Here is a 13,526-nt window from a genome sequence, read left to right as displayed (position 1 = left end):
ATTGAGCTCCGCATGCATGGGAATGAACCTCGTACATTTGAATGGCATTAATAGACACATATTTCCTTCTACATCTGTCCTTTGCCCAACATAATATGACAATTGTTGCCCATGTGGCCACAAGGGCACAACTCTCCATGGCAACGAGAGGCCGCCACAATATTAAAAATATTAATGAGATTTTGAATAATGCAAAGTCGGTTCATACGATAAGACCTCACTCTTTAATCCATGCTTAATGCACATGAGTATCAAAGACACATGAAATTTGGATCAGATCATCATGATATTGCTTTTGAAAACAATCCCCCTTCATAAATCTTTAACAAACCTTGTTCTAGGAGGAAAAAATCAATCATATCAAATTTATCCACTACTAATTTAATTTGATGTAGAATAGGAGCCGAGATATGCTCATCTTTTTCTTTAATTTTAATTGCATGCTTGATCACAATTTTTGAGCTGCCAAAAACTATAAATTGACATAGTCATAGTCTCGTGGAGTAAGCCAATTCCAAGCTTTCTTGCAAAGCTAAATAGACTAATTATTTGTTGATATTCCCAATCCCCAATCCCATGCAAATTAAATCTCCATTTCTTCATCATAACAAAAAATAACCCTCTTACTCTGAAGTCGCTCTGATATATTTTTATTTTTACTTAAATATTTAATTTAATCTTATATAACAACACGTCTAGGCAGTGAATAGTAAAACACCTCTTAATGCGATTCTTAAAAAAGAAAGGCTAATAATCTCAATTAATGGCCGAATGATTGACCTTAGTTCTCCACAAAATTAGCGGATAACCTTCAAAGGTTCACTGTCTTCACTAAATCCCGCAATTTTTAAGACGTCAGTGAAGAAAAATCATAAATGCATTAAAGCTTAATGACCGAAATTATAATGAATTTAACATTGTTTCGAACACTATAAATTTTGGCCCCAGCTCTCGCTGATGTTTGGCGCCCTTTTTTATGTACCATCAAAACCCTCAGGGTGCCGTTTTTTACTTTCAATTGAGCAGGAGGAGGAGTTTCGCCACCACTGCACAGATCGACTTGTTTCTAGGTAAATGTCTATACACTCCTCCCTCCTCCGTTAATCAGTAGAAACAATCATGAAACTTTCAGAATGAAGGAGTCGTTTGAATTTTCGTGCTTTTAATGCCTTCAATCTGCATAATCACATAGCTCTTGGCCTCAAATAAATGCAATAAAAACCGAAATTCGAGTTTCCCCCTCGCTTAAAACATTTACAGTAAATTTAGAACGGCACGCATTGCCATTTGAAACGAATGAATGATTCAATATTTGAAATATGTTGTGTCAAAGATGCACGAACAGATGACAAAATCATTACTGCAGAAAGTTTTGCACAGTAAGAAAATAAATCACAGTATGCTTTGCAGAATATGCGAGAGTTACCCGAAAAAGAATATGCCATAGTTACCCGAAACGTAGAACATTTAGAGTACTCTTTTTCATGATGACAAGAAAGGCTTGCCTTCCATGGTTGTATAATGGACATATGGTCTTGTTTCATGGCTTCACCAACTACTTATTTCTACGTAGGCGGTGAAGAAAGTTCATAGATGCATTAAGACCGAAATTATAATAAATTTATACGGTTTTGAAGACTAAATTTGGGCTCAACTTTCGGCGATGTTTGGCGCCCTTTTGGATATACCTCCAAAACCCTATAACAGTGCCGTTTTTAACTTTCAATTTAATGATATTGCCGAGGAGGAGGAAGTGACACAACCGCGGCACAGACCGGTTCGTTTCTAGGTAAATGCATATACACTCTTCTCTCCTCCCTTAATTAGTAGAAACAATCATAAAATTTTTCAGAATACAGGAGTCGTTTATGTCTTTTGTGCTTTTACTGCCTTTCATCTGCATAATCATATATCTTTTGATCTCAAATACATGAAATCAAAACCTAAAAGTCCATTTTTCCCCTCATTTAAAACATTTAATGTAAATTTACAACGGCAGCCGTTGCCATTTGAAAAGCATGAATGATTCAATATTTGAATTGTGTCAAAGTTACTCGAACAGATGGTGAAATTTCATATTGCAGAAAGTCACATTAATAAGTTTATTTCGCCTAAATTAGGGTCACTACGCACTATTGGATAAATAGATGGAGATTACTCCAAAATCACCGGGGTCCTTGACATTGCTTTCTTGTATTGTAAGCCATGAAATAATTTTGTTAGAAAATGAGCTCAACTGAAGTGGATTGAATTTTGCTGAATCTTGAATTAGTTTGCAAGCTCTAAGAAATTTGCTGAAACTCAGGGTTGTTTGCCGCAAGCTATTAATGAAAAATAAATCATGCTTTTATAAGGGCAGTTTTTTACAACAAAAAAAGAATACATTATGCTTTGCAGAATATGCCAGAGTTAAATAGAACAGGGTTAAATTAAGATGGAACCTATCCAGTTCTACCAGGTTGATCATTTCCATATTTTAGTCATGTCAGTGATTGGAGGCATCAAGTGCCTTGTAGACACTCCTGCTGTAAATACCGAGAGTGATATGTAGGCAAGACAGTGTACACTTTTCTGTTCTGTCAAGAAATGCTCTATCACGTTTGTGTACCCATCCCAGTTGGCTATGCCATGAGACCATCTCCAGTCCCGATCAAACATCTAAGTGCCCATTACTAGATTTCTCCATCTGGTCTTGGATGCTACAAGAGACTCTGCTAATAGCACCTGATCTCTCCTCGGGATTACCCAACTTTTTGACTCAGTCCCAAATGTTCCCAAAGTACAATATTTTTTTGGACAAGATTTTTCCTTCAACTATTAATATAAACGATAAATAATAAATATACCTAGGGAATTTTGTTAAAATAAATGGGGCGCAACCATGACCACCACCAGCACTAGCAAGAAATCAAAATCGGATGGGTTTACAAGCCAAAATCACCCGTTAGTCTAACCAACATGCCTTGCACAAAATGTGGGAAAGCAAAGTCTCGGGGGTAAAATAGTAGTCTATTGGTCCAAGTTCTAATAATCACATTATATCTCAAACATGATTACATAGTATTTAGGATAAGTCTAACATTGAGTGGCGGATGATTGTGGTCCTTGGGGTTTGGCCTTCAACCTTATGCAGCACGCTCAGGTTCAGTAATTATTGACAGAGGACATGATTAGACTTGCTGTCGGTGCATTCATGGTGATTACTTGGAGATAAATCATCTTCCAACTCTGCTCCTACTTCTGGTGTAGAGTAGTACCCCAGTTCTTTTCTCCTCATTTTGCCTAATGGTGAGTGTTAAATTGTGAATCTGCACCTCCAAATTGCAGTGTGTTCTGGCCTTCTTAATAGAGTTTCTGGCTTTTTAGAATATCATATTTGCAGGAGGAGGGACTTTTCATATGAGTGTCATGGATATTGTTATAAACACAATAATAGTTATAATTTATAAATAACAATAATTTAATGAATTAATGAAAAGTCAAGGGGCACGAACCCTTTCACCTCGTGATCAGTCAATGCTATAAGCATACCGTCACAAGGGTGTTGTACCATCATTCATTTTATCATTATTCTTATCAAGTAATACATTTATACATCTACAAATATAATTTTGTCTTCAATACAAAAGGGATGTTGTAACATGTAGATCTTTCAAGGAAGATCATTGCCTGCTGTTTGCTGCTATGAGAGACATGCTCTGACACTGTTTAACTCTTTTTTAGTATAATAGCATTTTCGAGGTTGCTTTGTTTCTAAGCAAGGTCAAAAACTTATTGGAAATCATTTTAGGCATTGCTTGAAGAGCAAGTAAGCATTTTTTTTGCATATGAGGTATTGATTTCAGAGAATTACTATTTGCTCAATTGAGCACTATCCTTCGTCTTATTTTTATGACTGTCTTTGTTATGTATTTAACCCCGATGATTGTGAAGAAGGCTATCGTCCACAAAAGAGGTCAAGAAATTCCAGATATGAAAGTAATGCTACTAATCAATCTGAAATCATCCTTATTTCTGCACTTTCTAGTTCCTCTCCTTCGGATACTTGGGATAGTTGGTTGGTTGATGGTAGGGCCTCTCATCATTTCTCTGGGTGTAAAGAAGTTCTCTCTAATTTGGTAGAGAGGGAGTCAAGTTTGAAGATTATTCGTGGAGATAACTCCATTCATCCTGTTAAAGGCTTTGGGTTAGCTAAATTTCACTTGGATTCTGGGGAATCTGTCTTGCTTCATGTGCCAGGATTGGAAAAATTTGGTATCTATATTTGCTTTGGAAGACAAGGGAATGAGGGTTGCTTTCATCAAAGGAAAAATACTTACTTGGCCCGTGGGATTGTCTATGAGAGATGCTTTCACATTGAGATTTGGATTTGAAGGACTCTATAGAGTCACTAGAAGACCCATTCTAACAATGATCCACGACACTAATCATTAAAGCAAGCTATGACATCGAAGGCTGGCCCATCTACTTTATGAAGCCCTTCCGAAATTGAAGAAGTTGGTCTCTGGGATCCTCGATGTTCAAGCTCAACATGATGGAGTATGTCCAGGATGTGCCAGTGGGAAGAAGACAAGGGGACCATTCCCCTCCAGCCAAAATAAATCTAAAGACATCCTCCTACTCATTCATTCTGACATATGTGGACTGATGCCTGTACATTCTCTTGGAGGCCATCTTTGGTGATTTCTCTAGGAAGACATGGATATATTACTTGAAGCACAAGGACGAGGCCTTCGACATATTCAAGGATTTCAAGGCTTTGGTTGAAAATCAAACAAGAAAGAAAATAAAGGTCTTCATGTTTGATAACGGAGGAGAATACATCTGAAATGAATTCATAGACTTTTGCAAGAAGGTATCAAGAAGGAGACTATTGTGCCCTATAATCCCGAACAAAATGGAGTGGTTGAAAGAAAGAACAGGTCTATTGTGGAAGCTGCCCGAGCCATGCTCCATGATCAAAAGCTGTCGAAGTACCTTTGGGGAGAATCAACAAATACTGCAGTGTATGTACAAAATAGGGTTTCTCATCAAGCATTCGACAACAAGACTCCAAAGGAGGCATTCAAAAGTGTGAAGTCCGACATTGGACATCTTAGGATATTTGGCTACCCTATATATTTCCATGTGCCAAAAGACAAAAGAAACACGCTGGAAGGCTATGGAAGAAAAGGTGCATTTGTTGGATATTGTGAAGATTCCAAAGCGTTTAGAATATATATTCCTGGTCAAAGAAAGGTTTAAATTAACAAGGATGTAACATTTGATGAAGATGGTGCCCTTGGAAAAGCAAGGGACCTTCCTCCGCCTCCCCTTGAGAAGAAGAGTGATGATATGGATATTCTAAAAGGTCCTTCCTTGCCGGAGTCTGAGAAAGATATTCTTGATGATCCCATGGAGCCTATGGACCCCTTGGATCCTCCTCCATGTGATCCTCGTGCCAGGAAGAGGTCACTATGGCTTCGTGACACGCTACAAGATGCCGAGAGACATGTTGTTACTTGTAGAACATTTAGAGAAATGAAGAAGCCATACAGGTACCAGGGATATGTTGTAGCTATGGGCAATATGATTCAAGTTGAACCTCACACCTTTGAAGAAGCTGTGAAAGAACAAGTCTGGAAGGATGTTATGATCGAAGAATATGAATCCAATTATGAAGAATGACGTATGGGATGTTGTGTCGAGACCAAAGGGAAAATCAATGGTGACCTCCAAATGGCTCTACAAGATTAAGCATGGGGTTGATGGAAGCATAAAAAAATACAAGGCAAGGTTTTTAGCCCGATGGTTCTCCTAGAAAGAGGGAGAAGACTATGGTGATATATTTGCTCAAGTTGCTTGCTGCACCACCATTCAATCCATTGTTGCACTTGCAAGTTGCAACTAGTCAGGGATGGACTCTTCACTAGGTGCATGTGAAGACAACTTTCTTGCAGGTTTGCTTCAAGAAGAAGTATATGTTGAACAACCTCCAAGATTTGAAGTTCATGACAGAAAGACCCATGTGTGTCGATTGAAGAAAGCTCTCTATGGATTGAAGCAAGCCCCTTGTGCTTGGTATGCCCGCATTGATAGTTACTTGATGAAGCTAGGATTCACAAGGAACAACGCTGATCCAAACTTGTACTTTAAAGTTGTCCAAGGTATGCCTTTCATTTTGGTATTATATGTTGATGACTTATTCTTGACGAGTGTAGACCTACTCATTCTTGAATGTAAGAGGGAGTTGGCTTCTGAATTTGAGATGAAAGATCTTAGTTTGATGCACTATTTCTTGGGACTAGAGGAATGGCAAAGACTAGGTGAGATTTTCTTTTCACAAGGAAAATATGTTGTGAAATTGCTGGAAATATTTGACACGGTTGAATGCAAGTCCTTGCCTACACCTATGGAGATGAATTTCAAGAAAGTTATGTGGATAGGCTGCCAAACTAGACCTAACAAACCCTTCTGAGTATAGACAACTGGTTGGTGCTCTAATGTTCCTCGTGAACACTCGTCCTGACATATTCTTCTCAGTTACACTTTGAGCAAGTTTATGATCGAGCCTTACCATGTACATTGGGTCTCTGTCAAACATGTATTGAGATATCTACATGGGACTATTAACCTTGGACTGAGATATGCCGCTGGAGATGTTAGACTACATGGACATACACATGCAGATTAGGCTGACAATGTTGTCGACAAGAAGAGTACTTCCAGATGTTGTTTTATTTTGGGATTTGTCATGATATCTTGGATGAGCAGGAAGCAGAAGTCTGTAGCCCTTAGCACAATTGAGGCCGAGCATATTATAGCCAGTGTGGCAAGTTGTGAAGTAGGTTGCTTGAGGAATCTCTTTTTAGAGCTATTTGAGCAGGTCCTGGACACGACAATTATCTATTGTGACAACAAGAGTGGGATTCGTTTGTCAGAGAATCCTGTGTTCCACAACAAGTCCAAGCATATTGAGATCAAATATCATTACATCCGAGACATGGTGCAGAGAGGAGCCATGAGACTCCTTCACATTTCGACAAATGAGTAGATAGCCGATATCCTCACCAAGGCTTTGTTGAAAGGGAAGTTCTTGGTCTTCAGAAAGAAGCTTGGACTGGTTGAGATGACCCTTTCGAATAAGGGTCTTGGCTGATCAAGAACACTGAGCAATGCTCTTCCCCCTTGGTTGAGCTCCTAGGGTGAGGAATGGAGCTGATGGGCTCCTGGGGATGAGAGACCTCTGACCGATAGGATGTAGAGACCTGGGATCTCCCCTAGTCAGAGTATGCCCCAGTTAGTGTCCTGCCCACTTTGTGGGATAACCTCCCCATCTGGCCAATGGGACGAGGGACTTGGGATAGAGTGTGATCCCTACCCCTTTTAGTAGGTGGATCTTGCCCAAGTTCGTGGATGCAAGTGTTATACCATCTGACTCTCTAGTGTTAAGATGGATGATCAGGGACTTTGGGATAGAGTGTGATCCCTACGCATTGGGGTAGATTGATCTCGCCCATTGTCTTTAGTTCCGAGTGGTAGCTATGGCTCCCCGATAGTGATGATTATGGGTTGTAGCAGAGTCTCCCCGATGGTGATGGAGTTAGGGTGGTAGTTGGATCTCCCCTGCAGCGATTCTTCTTCTTTAGATTTGAGAGTGTTCAACATGAGATGAGCATAGACAAGCAGATATGAGTGGGGATGCACATGAGATGATGCCAAGATACTTGTGAAGCACTCAATTTGGACAAGGAAAAATATATTTTTGATGATGAAACCCACATTGGCACATTTGTTCAAGTCGACCTAGAAGCTAAACAAGCCCTCCTCCAATGCATATAATTTCAAGTCAAGTCCTCATTTGGCATCACATCAACCCAACACATTTTTCTCTCTCCTCATTTGGTTGGTTTGTACAGCTCAAGAATCACAAGAATATCTCACATGTGCGAATGACATGTGTATCTTTCTGTTTGTTCGAATTTTAGATTTGTTTTAGGGTGTTGACCGATGTTGACTAGGGGCATTTTGACTGCTATTTCTCTTTGGATTTTTTTGTTTGACTAGGCCGCATTGGAGGGCACAAAAATCGAGGAAGTCTAGGCACTTTGACTATAGCTGTACACTGATTTCAGACTTTGACCGTAGGCTTCATCATTGTGTTAACTAGGTTTGATTGCTCAGATTGTTATTTTGACTGAGTTTTGACCATCTAAGGAGGCCGAGTTGGAAGACCTTTGACTAAACTCTTGGAGGACTATTTTGACCTTTGACCGTTGACTGGTTAGGGCACACATTGTTGCTATTGACTTGGACAGATTTACACCAGAGTTGATTTTTGTTGACTCTCTCTCTCTCTTGTCTCTATTTTGGATAAATTGCTTGGCATATTGACTTGATTGGATATTGGATATTGGCTAGTCAAAGCTTGACTTTGACTCTTGGATGATGTACTCTCTCTACTGAACATTTGAAGACAATCTAATAGAAGAGTTGCAAAGGGTTTTCCCCGTTGTGCGGTTTTTCCTTGGTCATTGACCAAATATTGTGTCTCTTGTCTCTTGGTTGTCTTTCATTATGCACATTGTATAATTGTTCTATCTACTATTGCTCTACTATTTTTGGTTAATTGAAGAAGTGGAAATTGTAAATTGGATGCTATTGGAAATTGTTGCAACATAGAACAATCTTTGAAGAAAATTAACAACTGCTGCCTACTTTTGTTGTTGTTGCTTCCCTTTCACCCTTCTTCTTTCAACATTGTGATGCATAATGACTGTGCTTATGAAAATGAAACACTTGATTTTACTCAAGCCCTTTCTTGGCTGTGAGGTTGACTCCTCACTCTTTCCCTTACCCTTGCTAGGTCCTTTATCTCTACTCTTATTTGATAGACCAAATAGAGTTAAATTCTCATCACTACCTTTCTTGTTGTCCTTTGACTCCATCCAAGTTTTATCCTAGATACAATCATCCCACCCCACAATTTCTCAAAGTTAGGAATGTTACCTTGAGCACTAATACCTTCAACCAATGGTTCCCATGACTTTTGGAATCCATTCAGTGCCATGTTGACCAATTCTGCATTTTCAACCTTCTTTGTAATTACTGCAAGTTGATCATGGATCTTTGTTACCTTCATATGGTAATTGGAGATTGTGTTTGATTTGGTCATCTTTATGGATTTGAGTTTGTTCTGCAATACTATCTTCGTGTTTGATAACTTAGTTTACTAGAATGTGATGGGTTCCCAATAAAGAGACTTCGCTGCTTCATTCAATGTAAATAGACAATTCCTTAGGCCATCATCCTCTCGGAGTTTGGCACTTGACCCTTCTGAGTTGAGGCATTGTTTAGTCTCGTCTCACTTCTACATCATGTTTGGAGTTTTCTTGATACAATGGAGTGGCAAGACAAATATCCATGCTTGGCCCGTTGTTCATTAGAGTCAACTACAATAGCTAGTTCTTCGACTTGGTTCCGATGCTAGTAAATTGGAGTCTTAGATCTCCTGACTGTAGTTGGTATTACATTGGATCTGCTTCCTCCATTTAGATATTCCTTATGTGCACTTGATCAACTCTTACCAACCAAACAATAGATGAATACGATCATTGGTGATAATATCTACAAGCAATATGTATAGGTCACATGGATAAACCCTCAAGTTGGGTTACGTCTGAAGATGGCCTTCCATGCTAAGCACTTCATGATGATGAGTGATGGATTCATTGTTCATGCCCATTACACGCTTTGGCATTGGATGTGTGCCCTTTAGATTCCTTTAGGATAGTGCAGAGTTGGATCTCATCGACTGCGGATTGAGACAAACCACTAGATAAACCAATTAGATAGGATCTGCCAGCTATGTCATCTTTGAGAGATTGAATTGGAGGAGCACTTCATTTTCCATTGCCCCATTTATTATGAGATTCGTGGGAGATTTCATTGCTTGTTCAGGGGGATCCAGACCCTTTCTAGTTTCTTTTAGTACCTAGATTAAAGATGTCTACCCCTTTACAAGCAAGGAGCCCTCAAACTTTGTTCCCACACACTTTAGTCTTCGCCATGCTTGATCTCGATCAACAGATTAGGTCCTTTACGGTGCTTCTATAAACTCAAGGCACTAAGAGACAGGTTGATGTTAGTGTTGCCTCTAGATCCAGATCAATGTGGACCAGAGGGACTATCACCCCCCATTAGAGACTTCAGAGACGTCACTAGGCCAGATCCCTTACCAACAGGGAGATCAGATCACCTAGACATCAACAAGTTATAATGGCCAAGCATTAGTGTAGTGGAGTGTCCAATTCTTCGCCTATTTCTTCTTTAGGGCATCATCCTATCTTGAATTTTCTTCATTTGGCTTTGGTTGTCAGGAGAGGTAGATCTAGTGGATCATGACACAGTCCCTAGATCCTTTTCCTTTGCACATCTCCCTCCATTGCAGCTGCCCCAACTTGTATACGAGGGTTTTCTCATGTTTTTGCATAGCGATTTCATGTTCCTACTTTACTTCTTGTTCTTTATATACGAGACATTTTAGTATTCCTGCTTTATATTGACATCATTGTACTCAACACTGAATAGTCCCATTGACCTACTTTTTTGTCATTTGTTGAACATTTAATATAATCATCTTATCTTGTCTTATCTAGGGGAGACTAACCAGGATTTGAACATCTCTTTCATTATTTTCTTCTTGGATATGCGAGGGATCAAATGATCCTTTATGTCATTCAAGATCATTTGCTTGGCTTTCACTTCCCTTTTGTTCTGAGTTGCCAACTGTTGCAGACTTGTAGGCGGAGTCACAAGTCCTTGACACTATCCTAGAGATTATTCTTTGTAAGAGTGATCTTCATTTTCGATGATAAGAAATTCAAGGAGTCACAAGTCCTTGACACTATCCTAGAGATTATTCTTTGTAAGAGTGATCCTCATTTTTGGTGATAAGAAATTCAAGGCAACATCCTATTTGTCCTCAAACGTGAGGCTTGCTGATGCCGTCTCTAAAATCTACTGCACAAACTCCCAAATTTGAAAATAAAACTTTGAAACCCTCTAACTGCTAGCCCCCTTCAGCAGTTGATTTACTGTTGCAATTCCATGAGAATATTAGTCAAATAAGTTAGCTTTAATACCATGTAAAAATTCCAACCCTAGGTGATGAATTTCCTTATGATTTCAATTAAAAAATTAAGTTGCTGAATTTAATTAATGTTGAAATTAGATTTCAGGCCATAACATAAATCAAACAGTAATTGGAAATTAAATAGTGGAAGCATAAAATCAGTATCACACATACACAGGTAATTACTTCTTCAAAATCAAATTTTCATTCCTTCGAAAAACTTACTGGGAAACCTTCACAAGTTACCAAAAGCCAAAATCTGCTCAGTTACAAAACCACCAGAAATTGTGTTGTACAGACCTGTTGAGAGTACAGCTTGGTGTCTGTACTGTATGGACTTGTTCATAGGACTATATGGATTTGTCCATATGACTATATGAAATTGTACAGCAACATGCAAGAAATTTCTTATTATCCGGATTTGCCTCTACTTGAATTCTTTTCTCTCTCCCTCTCGATTGCTCAATCTGCTTAATTGTTCAAACGTATATGTTGAAAACCTTTATCTTGACTTGTCTTTATACTTTTTGCTGAGGCCAAAACCTTAATCTATTTTTGAGTTTATTCCTAGTCTAAGTGATGCATGCATGTGATATACTTTTTTAGACTTAACAACTAAAATAAGACTTCTCCTTTTTTTTTAAAACTAAAGTTAACTACAAAATAGAATGACTTTTGAAAAATAGAATTACTTTTTCAAAGCAAAATTACTTTTCAAAAATGTCTTGAACTACTTCTCGCACTTTCACATTGAACTGTGCAAAATTTCTTGTTTAAGCTATAATTCTCAACAATTGGTTTATTGGATCTATTGGAGCATAAGATAATTTATTCTTTTGTTCCAATAAAAGGAATTTTTGACCGTCCTGTTGAAATTTGGCAGCTCAAGGAGAAATTCTCTCCTTTGGGAAACCTTCCTCACCCTTTGGAGACCCTATTAGCCCTTGGAAGAATTAAATTTGCACAAGGAAAAATATTATTTTTAATGTGAAAACCCACATCTGCACAAAATTACAACTCGGCCTGGGCAAGGAAAATCCACCTCATCAACCACATAAATACACATCATGTCACATCACTTGGAGGCATCATCGCATCTTCTCTTGTTTGGTTCGACTAGCTTTGAAATTGCAGGTACAAATTCACACGTGTGAAGGAGAGAGAGTCTTTATTTGTTGATCGAGCTTGACTTCTGTTTGGGACTGATTTGACCAGTGTTGACTTTTGGGATTTTGAACATGGTTTGACTTGGGATTTTGGATCCGTTTTGGAGACTGAATTCAGGAGAGAGAAGGTTGAGATTTTCTGTGCATTTTGACCACAGTTAACTGTAGATCTGAGGCAGGTTTGACTGCAGGTTGACTTGGTGTGTTGACCAGATTTGTTGACTGTTTTGACCAAGTTTGACTGAGCTGAGGAGGCTGAGTTCTTTGCTGCCTTGACCGAATTTTTCTGGGCATTTTGACCATTGACTGTTGACTGGTTAGGGCAGCATTAACTGCTGTTGACTTTGATCAGAAATTTCAGAATTCAAGTTTGACCAAATTTGACTTTCTTGCTCATATTTGACTGGATATTTGTTGGGTAATTTGACCAGTCAAGGCTTTGGCCTTTGACTCATCATTGATGTACTTGGACATTGCATCTCTTTGCTGACCATTTGATGACAATCTAATAGAAGAAAAAATTGGAAAGGGTTTTTCCATGGTCTTTGACCAAAACGATTGTGTCTCTAATGTTCTTGGCTGTCTTTTATTGTGTATTTGGTTTACAGTTCTATCTACAATTGCTTATTTTTACTGGTTGAATTATATTGGAAATTGATTGCTAATTGAAGATGAATTGTTGTAAGTGATTGTGTCAAGCATAGAACACTGGAAAATTAACACATCCTTGGGTAACGGATGATTTATTCATATTCTATTTTGTTATCTGGTCAATTTTCAGTTTTCTGCATGCATCTGAAGGAAATTGCGGTTAATTCTTGATTAAATTGAGCCTTAACTGAATGGACTACTTTGTTATAGCATGACTGCCTTTATTTTGTTCTGAAGCTTTAATGGATTTTTAAGCTTCTAAAGACAAATTTTCAAATTGATGCATTGTGTCCACAACATTTTACTTGATATTGAGTGCTTTGACATCAACCTAGAGAAGTTGACAAAGTTTTGCTTGTATACAGATTTCCTTCAGTTGGAGGCTCAAGCTTAACCTATGGATTGGGATTCAAATAACTTGTTCCAAGATGACGATGAAGATCAGGATGATACTTTTACACAGGTTTGCCAGTATATATTGACCCTGTCATTTCTTTGTACCCATTCTTGTCAAGGTATTTTAAGATTTAGTGCTAATTTATAAGTTTGACCCAGGTTTGATTTGGTGTAGTTGTCTAGCATAACATTGATTTCAG

General features: G+C 38.4%; 1 protein-coding gene across 1 annotated transcript in view; it reads left to right on the top strand.

The window, feature by feature from the left end:
* Window positions 1-859: 859 nt before the first annotated feature.
* The window catches only part of LOC149240516 (ATP-dependent DNA helicase 2 subunit KU70-like), a 244,512-nt gene continuing 231,845 nt past the window's right edge, over window positions 860-13,526 (top strand). The window contains exons 1-2 of the mRNA XM_089367317.1: window positions 860-1,070; window positions 13,296-13,393. Of these exons, the coding sequence (XP_089223443.1) occupies window positions 13,328-13,393 (66 nt within the window). The 5' untranslated portion in view covers window positions 860-1,070; window positions 13,296-13,327. The remainder of the gene's footprint in view (window positions 1,071-13,295; window positions 13,394-13,526) is intronic.

This window comes from Pinus tabuliformis, chromosome 8, assembly GCF_031772625.1.
Source record: "Pinus tabuliformis cultivar Carrire ecotype Pingquan chromosome 8, CPIR1, whole genome shotgun sequence".
NCBI classification, from domain to species: domain Eukaryota; kingdom Viridiplantae; phylum Streptophyta; class Pinopsida; order Pinales; family Pinaceae; genus Pinus; species Pinus tabuliformis.
This window is presented reverse-complemented; position numbering and strand designations above follow the sequence as displayed.